Genomic DNA, 10,419 nt, shown 5'->3' on the forward strand with positions numbered 1-10,419 from the left:
ACCCCTGCAAACCCCTCAGTTCCTTCTGCTTACTCCTTTAGCCATCTTCTTCCTCGCCCATGCGAAAACTACAGGATCCATCACATCATCTTTCATGTAAGCTTCAAAACTAATCCCAATATCCTTACATGGCACCACCATATTATATATCCTCGACAGCAAATCCTCCCTGCTCTTCAACTCCATTGTCGCCAACAGCCCTCGACAATACCTCCGCCCACTCGCGTAGAATTTAAACACGGCCTGCCCTTCTCTCAACAACAGAGGCGAATCTTCGCCTTCCCCGATACCTAAAAGACCAAAACTCTTCTCAAAAATCGGATCCTTGGCGGCCCAAGACAATGCTAAATTCCCATCCTCACGTTTACCAGTGAAGTAATTGATCGCAAGCATGATCAAGAAACTTCCGCAAACAATCTCAATAGTTGAAGTTAAAAGATTGTAATATTATTAGATATATTTGCTTAAGTGTTGTGATCTGTTAGATTAATTTGACAAGCACATGAAATATTATAAGGGCTTGGAGAAAAAGAATGGAGAACAAATAATAGCCTCTACTGATCCACTTCATTTGAAATTATGCCTCGCCATCACACTCACTCTCTATTATACTCTCTAGTTGCAAAACTCGAATCACCATACTCGGGATTTTCATATATTTTAGTTAAAAATAAAAAATTATTTGGCTTTATAAAAAATATGGGTTGACCTTAACCTCCCTGATCATTTAGCTTTTAATTTGTTGATTTTTTACAATAAATAATTAAAATAATATTATTTTAATTTATTTTTTAAATAAAGTTAAATAAATAATTTCATACACTACTAGAAAATTAATAAATACAAACAAAAATATCGAGAGAATATTTTTGAAGATAAATTTATGAGAGATTTTATCAACTGACATATTCCCTTGATATATACTATGAGAATTACGGGAAAAAAAAATAAAACAAAGCAAAAAAAATAATGATGTGTCATTTTTATCAACAGAATTACCAACAAAATAAGTTATACTGATAAAATCCATCGCTAAATTCATTAGTAAATTATGAACACTATTCATCATGTCGCTAAATTCTGGGTTGACTCATTTCTTATTCTTTTTCTTCTTTGCTATATGTTAAAAATATCAATATTTATTTTTTTCTTTTCTCTTCTTTCCTCATCTTCTTCTCTTCTCCTCTATGCTCGAATACATTTTCTTATTCTTTCTTCTTTTATCCTTTTAGTTTTTTTTATATTTAATATGCTTTACAAAATTTGTTTTCTCTTTTAAGCTTCACTTGCAACTATATTAAAATAAGATTTTTTTCATTTTCTCTTTTAAGCTTCACTTGCAACTTTATTAAAATAAGATTTTTTTCTTTTTTTTCATAAATTTTTTCACTATATTTGTTTTTTATTTTTTTTGTTCTTAATAATTGTATAAATGTTGTTGTGAGATTTTTTTTTTCATGTGAGATCAATTTTTAGTTGATTTATTTATAGGATTTTTAAATTTTTAGCAATTACAACTTTATTTTTTTCATATGAATTTTTTTAGTTGAATTTATTTTTTTGTTTTATTTATTTGTTGTAAATTTGTTTGAGTTGATTTTCTTATTCTTTTTCCAAGCATTTTGAGTATATATTATAGAGTGTTGATTTATGTTAATTTAATTATTTTATAATTTTATAAAATAAATTTTTTAAAAATAATTCTAAATAATTACCAATAGAATTACCGATGGAATTTCAGTTCATATATCCCTCAGTAAATCCGTTGATAATAAAAAAAATATTATTACAAAGGGATATATCAATTAAATTAAAGCGGATATTTTTTTTTACACGTCTATTTCATCAGTAAATCAATCGATGATAATATTTTATCAAAGGATAAAAAATTACCGATGAAAGATTTACCAACGGAGCATTTTCATCGATGATTTTGTTAATAAATTAATTATTAATAAAATATGTATTTTACATCGATAAAAAATTTCCATGAGTAAAACTATTAGATATTGTAGTGATGCATATGATTATTATAAACAAAGAATACCAATTTTGTTTTAAAATCTACAACACTTATTCATAGTAGAGCTACTCAGGCTTATCTTTAAATTATTTATTACCGATTATGAAAAAAAAAATCTATTAGAGCACTAGAACGACACAGATTTATCTCTAAGAATACAAATTCATGATCTTATTTTATTCATAGCCATAGAATAAGAAATTAATTCCTTTTGACACATCAACAAGTTTTTAATAAGAAATACATGTTTCATTAAAACAAAAAATGAATAATAAAAAGGGGGTTTTCATGAAAAAAATATATTTTTCTTGTGAATTTAAATTATCAGAATTTTTATAAATGTTTATTTTTTATATATCACGTTAGTTTTGAAAAAATATGTTGTTAATAAAAAAAAATTTCATGTTTCATTAAAACATGAAAAAAAAAATATATAGATAAAAATTAGAATTTTGATTAACAAAATACATTATTTTAAAAAAAAATCTTTCAATCCCTTTTCATTTTTTCCCTCTCTATTGCACCTATGTCAGATTTACTTGCATATTAATTTATTTGTTACTTTTTCTTAAATATTTTTTATTTAATATAGGTATATCTTAATTAATTTTATAGGTTTTAAAATTAATGACCATTTAAATTTTTAATGGTCATTATTAATAATTATAGGACTCGAATTTAAGACTATAAAAAAAATAAACCATTTAATTTCAGGCTTTTACCACTAGGCTATCTAATAAATAGTTAAAATATTTTGTTTTAATATTTAATTATTATTCATAGAACTTTTATTAATTTATGTTGAATTCATTATACTAAGCATACAAATAATTTTTTCATTTCTCGACTAATAAATTTCAATATATCATAAAAGGCATCCATAACTATCACACTTTATTTTCTTGTATTGAAATTAACTTGAAATTATATGACATGAAAAAAATAATAAGTAATTAATATTATATATAATCATTAATCTTAATAATGATTCTAATAATTATAGCTTAATTGATTAGATATTAAATTTAATTTTTAAAATTTATCTAGATAAGTGTTACAAACACGAGAACTATTAAAGATTTATATAATTATGAATTTTAAAATTTATAAAATTAGTTGAAGTATTTTGCAAACTTATCAAGATTTTTATATTAATAAAAAACAGTTATAATATAAAAAATTCATGATTCAAAACTTAATTAATTTTAAATTAAAATAAAAAAATATTGATGCAACTAAAGTTAATTAAACTGATAAATTAAGCTAGCTAAAACCAAGCCAGTCAACTCTAAGATATTTTTTTTTTAAAAAATGAATATGAAAATTGAAAAATAGAAGAAACTGGAAGCAAAGGCACATTTGTCAGCTACTACTACTATAATTCTTTTTGTGCTTTCCTGGCAGCATCAGCACCCCAGCTTCTTTCATTTCCAGACAAACAGGCAAAGCTCTCTCCTCTCCTCCCTTCCTTCTCTCCCATCTCCAGACAGCTCTCCTCTCTCTCTCTCTCTCGTTTTGCCGATTCCGAAACCAATCTGTTGTTTTCTTTTTCTCATCAAGGAAGAGAGAAAGAGATGCAATCGGTGGTGTTGAACCCAACATGCTACAGCAGGGCTCAACAAGGCCTGGACACCTCCTGCAGCTCTCCTCCCCCTCCTGCTATTCTTTACAAGGTTTCCTCCTCTCCCTGTCTCAACTTTTTTATTTTTTTATTTTTTTTGTATTGGCGTTGAATAACTGAATCCCATATTAACAGAGTGGTTCGAGCTTTTTTGGTACCCATTCGAGGAGCCCCAGTCACCTGCGGCGAGGCATACCTTGCCGTTCCTTGCGAATTCGATTGCCTTCTTTCACACGGAGGAGGCCAGGTTCCCTTTCTCTCTTATAGTAATTGTGAATATATATAATTCATCATGCCCTTTTTGTAATCTTTTAATTTCGTAGAAATTAGCTAGGTACGCAGCTTGGAGTGGAATAATTGATGGGTTTAGTTTATATTGTTAGAAAATAGCTAAGTTAATTTTTTAGAGTGAAATAATTAATGGGTTTGATTTATTTTATTAAGTGATGTTGCTGAATAAGTCTTTTTTTACGCTGTGTAGTTGTTAAGGCTGTTGCTACTCCAGATTCAGCGGTAGAATTGCCGTTAACTGCAGACAACGTTGAGAGTGTATTGGATGAGGTTAGACCTTACCTGATTTCAGATGGTGGTAATGTGGCATTACATGAGATTGATGGAAATGTTGTTAGATTGAAATTACAAGGAGCATGTAGTTCTTGTTCTGCTTCTGTTATGACGATGAAGATGGGTATCGAGCGTCGCGTAATGGAAATGATTCCTGAGATAGTTGCAGTAGAAGCTGTAGCGGATGAAGAAACTGGGCTTGAGCTGAACGGAGAGAATATAGAGAAGGTAATCAAATTGAAGCCTTTATTTTCAGTGCTTACATATATTGCTCTGGAATGGAATTGAACAGTTTTTAAATTATGAATCACCTCTCGGAAGGATCCACGTTGTAATGGTAAAAGGAGAAAAAAAGAAGATTCAAAGATTCTAAATTGCAGGATAAAAATCAAAAAAGAAAAGAACAGAGTGTATAGGTCTCTACACCATTCGCTTATTACTCAGAGGAGCTTCATGCAGTTTTATAATCATGGATGATGCCTCCAGAGAATAGTGAATTTTGTGTGCATGTGTATTTGCTTTCTGAAATTATTGTTCTAATTCTGTTAGATTACAGAGTAAACAGCAGTCTTATGTCAGTGATTGGCACTCTTGGTGCTTGTAAATAATTTCTATGGCCCTCTACTTGCTTCTGGAACATTTTCCTCCTTTTACAATTTATTCTTCCCAAGTGTTGTTTTGCATCAACTCTTATTTAGCTCTTGGTATTTACTTAGGGTCCAGAGTGCTGTGTTTTCTATGACTCGTCCTAAACTAGGATGCACTTTGAGAGTCCCTTCTTCCGTGTTCCCCTGTCACCTTCTACTGGCTGCGCAGTTTCAACCCCCTTTTGTAATTTTTTGCTCCTCTTGGAGAACTTAAATTATGAGTGGTTACTGCACATTACCATCATGGAATTTTGAGGATGTTTATGAAATCAACAAATGAACAGTGAATGGTCCCCTACTTGCTCATTCAAGCCTATATGACTCTAATACCAAGGCTTACCTCCCTTCTAAGAGAATTTTGCCTTTTCAGGAAAATGGAATTGGAATTACGGGCTAGGTTCTTTCCTCAATGGCCTATTGTCAGATAATTAGTTTATGCGGCTCACAAACTGCCATCAAGGCGAACAGACAAGTAGTAGCTTAAACTGTCAATTAGATTCTACTTGACTTTTTTATATCCCAGTAGGTTGCTGCGTTTTCTGTGACGCTTCCATAACACATGATAGGTAACCATTATGTAACAACTTTGGCTGTGACGTCTATCAGTAATAGCCTCAATTGATTTTATACTTTGGGATAGGGTTTTCAAAGTATCTGGATATTCTTGAGTGTTCTATACCTTATAAGAGCTGTTTTTAACAGAGGTTTGAGGGTGTTGGGAATTTATAAGGAGGAAGTCTTGTGGTACTGTGCTTTGTCATTGATTTGGAATCTTTGGCAGGAGGGAAACTTTAGATTTTTTCAGTTTGGAAGCTCTTTTTTTTTCCTTTTTTTTTGTCCTGCTTTAGGATAAGCTAGTTCTACTAGCTTAAAATTGGTGCTGTCACTCTCTATAGATTTTCTTCAGCAGGTTTGCAGTGAAATTGGAGAGTTTTGATGTCTTTCTTCTGATGTTTCTGGTAGGTTCTTTTCAGCTTTTGTTTCTTGGTTAAGTCTCTTTTCTCCTGTATTTTATGTCCTTCCCCTGTTCTCTGATACTATAGGGTACCTTTCTATCAATATACATATTTGCTTCTGTCAAGTCTAAGATGGTCAGAAGCACAACACGGTTTCTGTGCTGGTGTATTTCATTTTATTGAGGCCCCTGAAGTTACTGCCTTTGAGACGCAATGCCTGATGAGAGATACTGAGCTGTTTCTGATTGGCAATGTTCTGCTTTTCATTAGGGCCCGCAACCGCATAGCCTTATGGCTGTGGCGGCATTTTTGTATCTTCCTTTTCTTCCACATATAAACACCCCTGATCTCCAATCCCATAATAAGCCCAAATTGGAAGTATATGATGGCCATTTCCTTGTCAAACTTCAATGTTGTTAGCTGTTTATATACTTGTTATTGTGCCAGGTACTGGAAGAAATAAGGCCATACCTTGTTGGGGCAGCAGGAGGATCCCTTGAATTAGTGGCAATTGAGGAACCAATAGTTAAAGTCCGATTAACAGGGCCAGCAGCTGGGGTCATGACTGTACGAGTGGCTGTCACCCAGAAATTACGCGAGAAAATTCCGGCCATTGCTGCAGTTCAACTCCTATGATACACTTTCAGATTTCTAGTCCAGAGCATGAGATTATCAAATAAAAGGAGTCATTGAACTCTTAATACCTGTATAAATACCACATTAGATTGTGTACAGTGTAGAAAGATGCAGTCGTTGGATACTGATATTTTGAAAATCCAATTTGAGGAAATTGAAATTGCAAATCATTTTGTATTCACACAACCATCTTCACCATGTTCTTTGAAATTTAACTGCTGATGCTAGCTAATTTATTGTAGGATCCTCGTTGTACTTTCTTATCTGTTGAGCATTGTTTTTGCCTAGCTCCAAGAAGATTGAATATCACTCAGTCCTCTGAATAAGATATCGGAAATGGACTGCATGGGAGAAGGTTTGCTAGTCCCTCTTGGATAACAGTCAAAACAGAAGGCTAGTTGCACAGCTCATCCATCCTTTGTCACAGGCCTGCAGATTTTGCCAAAAATCAAAGCATTTGATTGTTTAATGAATCTAGAAATTCCTGTGTTATTGATTTTTAATAAATACATCTTAGCTTTTTTTTTGAAAAACAAAATTTGATTATTATTATTATTATTTGAAAAAAGGACTATATATATAAAAAAAAATGGATGAAAAATAGAAGGATCCATGTTGTAGTGGTAGTTTTCTAGTCTCTGTCTTCCTTATACAAACTTTCTACGTTGTCTTAACCTTGAAACAACAGCCTCCATCTCCCATAGCTTCTCCTTTTTGTACTCTGTAATATTTTGAAGTAAAAGCAAAGAAAACCTGGACCAAACCAACCCCGTCATCAAATATTCCCTCTCACCCCTCCAAAACACCTCATTCTTCAACAATATGGAAACTCCTACTCTTTCTCCAAAACCAGCAGAAGACTACAGCTCCTCGGTTGACACTTCACGCCCATTTCAATCAGTCAAAGAAGCTGTTGCCATCTTCGGCAAGCAGATTCTCGTAGGAGAAATATACTCTTCGAAGCCTTATGATAATCCTTCTGGAGAAGAAAATATTTCATGGAGGTTCTTATCACCAAATCCTAGCTACAGAAGCCCTAAAGAAGATCATCATCATGAACAAAATGAGGTCTTTGGTGCTCTAATGAAACTTGAGGCTGAACTTAAGGAAACAAAGACTGAACTGAAGTTGCTAAAGGAGAGAGAGTCCGAGACTGAAATTGCACTGGCTTCTTTGAATTCCGAGCTTCACAAGAATATGTCTAAGTTGGCTAGGGCTGAGGCAGCTGCAGCTAAAGAGGCGGTAGAGATGAAAGCGGTGAGTTTTGAGAGGGAAAAGAAGGAAGATCTTCTTCTTAAAGAGGATGAAAGGATGAGAGAATTGATGATAAGAATGGAGAATTCTCCAACCTTGGCTCAAATATTGAGTCTTGGGGAGGAGAAAGAGTGCTTCCGAGGAAAGGAGGAGAGGAAGGCAATGAAAAAGAAGCCTATTGTTCCTCTTGTGGGAGACTTGTTTTTCAAGAAAAAAGGATCATCTAACACTCTTAATAACCCTTTATATGCATCTCCTGAAGTGTGTTTTAATTGAGAAAACCGGGTTTGGTTTTTATTTAGCTTTTTGTATTGAAAGTTCAAAAAAAGATAGACAACGTAGAAAAGTTTGTGCATGAAGTGTTGCAAGGTGAGTTGAATTTCTGTATGGTGATGCAATGTAATGTGTTGTTTCGTGTCTACGCTATTTAAATGTTTTCCTTTGCTTGTTCAGAGTTTTGTAGCCCGGCAAATTCTCAATATCAGGGCAGAGAGAGATATTTTGAATTGAATTGACACTCGTTCATCTATTTTTTTGACGCATTTCTAGTGCTGGTTCAGGCTGTTTTAGGAGAGGCATAAACTTATAAATGATCAACTGAGAGCAGGCCAGTCCCCCAGAGAGAGAGATTTCAGAATCTGTCCCTTCTCATCAAGTTTCATTACTGGATATCAATTCAAACTATATGGACAAATAATTTAGAATCTCAACCAAGAATTACAATTAAAAATCAAGATTGTTTGTTGGAGATAAGCCCATAACAGATGTTTACACATAACTAACCAGCTGACCTGATTATCGGCAGGGTAAGGGAAGAAATACTACTAAAAACCCAACATAAAATCAAGCCAGGTAGCATTTACTGAACCAAGAAACCACCATCCTATAAATCTATATGCATTCTGTCCATGTGACATGCAGACATTAAGTTGTGCACACACCTATATGATAATTATTAGAGTGTTTCGACATATTCAACTTAAATAAACCTCATTTAATTGCAACAACATAATCCCAACTTGTTCAAATTCTAAGTCTCCATTGTCAACAGGAATATAAACATTATTCTATCACCAAAGAGACAGCATCACCAGCAAAAGATTTTCACAACTAAATCTGCTCTATTTGAAAGTTCATAAAAATCCATCAGGTTTGCATTCCACATGTTTGGACTTCAAGCCAACCCCTAAATCATCCACAAAGGTTTCCAAGAAAAACAAATCCAAGGAAAACAAGAGAACGTATATGAATCATGTAGAGGGAGAGAGAGCACTTCAGGAGGCCGTTGTCACCTGTGCTGAATCACCACTTGCTTTTGTGTAAATAGGATGGAGCTCATATCCATACTTAGGCTCCACATGCACCCATTTGCGGCCTGTAAGCTTGTTTGTTTCAAACTTCACATTTCCTTCCTTCAAGGCAAAAAGCGTGTGATCTTTCCCCATCCCAACATAGTCTCCAGGATGAAAACGAGTGCCTCGTTGCCGAACTATGATATTTCCAGGTATAACCCTCTGTACAACATATTAAAGCCATCAAAATGAGAATTCAACATTCTCTAGTTGATATCAGTTATCAGAGGAGAAATAAAACAAGAAAAATTAGTGTCAAGTACTAACCTCTCCACCAAATTTCTTGACCCCTAGGTTCTTAGGTTTCGAGTCCCGTCCATTCTTTGTGGACCCAGCTTGTTTTTTGGTAGCCCAGCGTCTAAACATCAAGCTTAGTCCACCAGAAGACCCATCTAAACCATAATCACAACGACACCATAACACCATCACACTCAAATTCAAAGAAAGATGATACAAAAAAAAAACCAATGTTCTGGAAAGGAACAGGCATTACCAGTAATGCTTTCATAATCACAAAGACGCCATAACACCATCCCACGCAAATTCAAAGAAAGTCGATACAAATAAAACAATGTTCTGGAAGGAAACAGGCATTACCAGCAATGCTTTCATAGACGGGGACATTGGTGACCAGTTCCTTCACAGTCAAACGTTTACACAATATCGTTGTAAAATTCATCGTGTTCAATTACCAAATAGTAAAAAAAAACCTGCAAAAGAAAAAAAAATCACATCAAAACCCACAAACCACACTTATCAAGAAAATCCAAATTCACCTCAAATCAGCCTATATACTGATTTTACAAAAGAAATTATCATAAGCAAAATTGGTCTCATTTCACAAGTTCGATTACCAAACTGTGCTTTTACCGTTGACACCTAACCTAGCAGTAATAATGTACTACAATTTGCTCCAACAAGAGTTCAAACATTCTGACAGCCTAACCAATTATAAACCTCCAGCTATGATAGCTATGAGAATATTCAAGAAATTGGTAAAAGCTCAACAAACAGCTGAAATATTCTTCTGATTTGGGGTTTCAATCTATAATCAGTGTTGTCTTTAGGGTTTTCTCCATAGTTATTAAACCCGGACCGGCCCGGCGGCTCGACCGTTGGACCGTTCGGGTTAGGAGAAAGACCGGTAAATGCAAAAAACCGGCAAGACCCGGGCAAACCCGGACGAGACCCGGCGTATGTAATGCATAAACTGTCATTTGCGAAATCAAAACTCGATCCATGAACACCAACCAACTTAACATTTAAATCGCTCAAAAACTAACAGATCTGAGTCAAACTCGGGAACGAAACACATAAAACTTAAATAACGAGCTCTGCAAGTTACTACTGACTCAGGGGAAGAGCG

The 10,419-nt window shown here is 33.9% G+C and overlaps 3 protein-coding genes across 3 annotated transcripts in view; 2 read left to right on the forward strand and 1 right to left on the reverse strand.

Moving 5' to 3' along the window:
- The first annotated feature begins 3,407 nt into the window (after positions 1-3,407).
- LOC105142136 (nifU-like protein 2, chloroplastic) lies at positions 3,408-6,636 on the forward strand. The gene is made up of 4 exons (XM_011049641.1): positions 3,408-3,696; positions 3,780-3,891; positions 4,126-4,436; positions 6,259-6,636. The coding sequence occupies exons 1-4, from the start codon at positions 3,598-3,600 to the stop codon at positions 6,445-6,447; spliced, it is 711 nt and encodes a 236-aa protein (XP_011047943.1). The 5' UTR covers positions 3,408-3,597; the 3' UTR covers positions 6,448-6,636.
- Positions 6,637-7,071: 435 nt separating this feature from the next.
- LOC105142137 (WEB family protein At3g51220-like) lies at positions 7,072-8,228 on the forward strand. The gene has a single exon (XM_011049642.1). It carries the CDS (start codon positions 7,270-7,272, stop codon positions 7,975-7,977), a length of 708 nt encoding a protein of 235 aa, XP_011047944.1. The 5' UTR covers positions 7,072-7,269; the 3' UTR covers positions 7,978-8,228.
- Positions 8,229-8,662: 434 nt separating this feature from the next.
- The window catches only part of LOC105142138 (50S ribosomal protein L27, chloroplastic-like), a 2,947-nt gene continuing 1,190 nt past the window's right edge, over positions 8,663-10,419 (reverse strand). Inside the window, exons 2-4 of the mRNA XM_011049643.1 lie at positions 9,651-9,763; positions 9,321-9,445; positions 8,663-9,215 (exon numbers count right to left, since the gene is read on the reverse strand). Coding sequence (XP_011047945.1) covers positions 8,976-9,215; positions 9,321-9,445; positions 9,651-9,732 — 447 coding nt within the window. The 5' untranslated portion in view covers positions 9,733-9,763 and the 3' untranslated portion in view covers positions 8,663-8,975. The remainder of the gene's footprint in view (positions 9,216-9,320; positions 9,446-9,650; positions 9,764-10,419) is intronic.

Source organism: Populus euphratica, unplaced genomic scaffold, assembly GCF_000495115.2.
Source record: "Populus euphratica unplaced genomic scaffold, PopEup_1.0 scaffold268.1, whole genome shotgun sequence".
In the NCBI taxonomy this organism is placed as follows: domain Eukaryota; kingdom Viridiplantae; phylum Streptophyta; class Magnoliopsida; order Malpighiales; family Salicaceae; genus Populus; species Populus euphratica.

Excerpts from the sequence above, each read along its gene's own strand:
- LOC105142136 (XM_011049641.1), top strand. The coding sequence starts at position 3,598 with ATGCAATCGGTGGTGTTGAACCCAACATGCTACAGCAGGGCTCAACAA. Across the intron at positions 3,697-3,779 it reads CTCCTGCTATTCTTTACAAG|AGTGGTTCGAGCTTTTTTGG; the intron begins GTTTCCTCCTCT and ends CCATATTAACAG. Across the intron at positions 3,892-4,125 it reads TTTCACACGGAGGAGGCCAG|TTGTTAAGGCTGTTGCTACT; the intron begins GTTCCCTTTCTC and ends TACGCTGTGTAG.
- LOC105142137 (XM_011049642.1), top strand. The coding sequence starts at position 7,270 with ATGGAAACTCCTACTCTTTCTCCAAAACCAGCAGAAGACTACAGCTCC.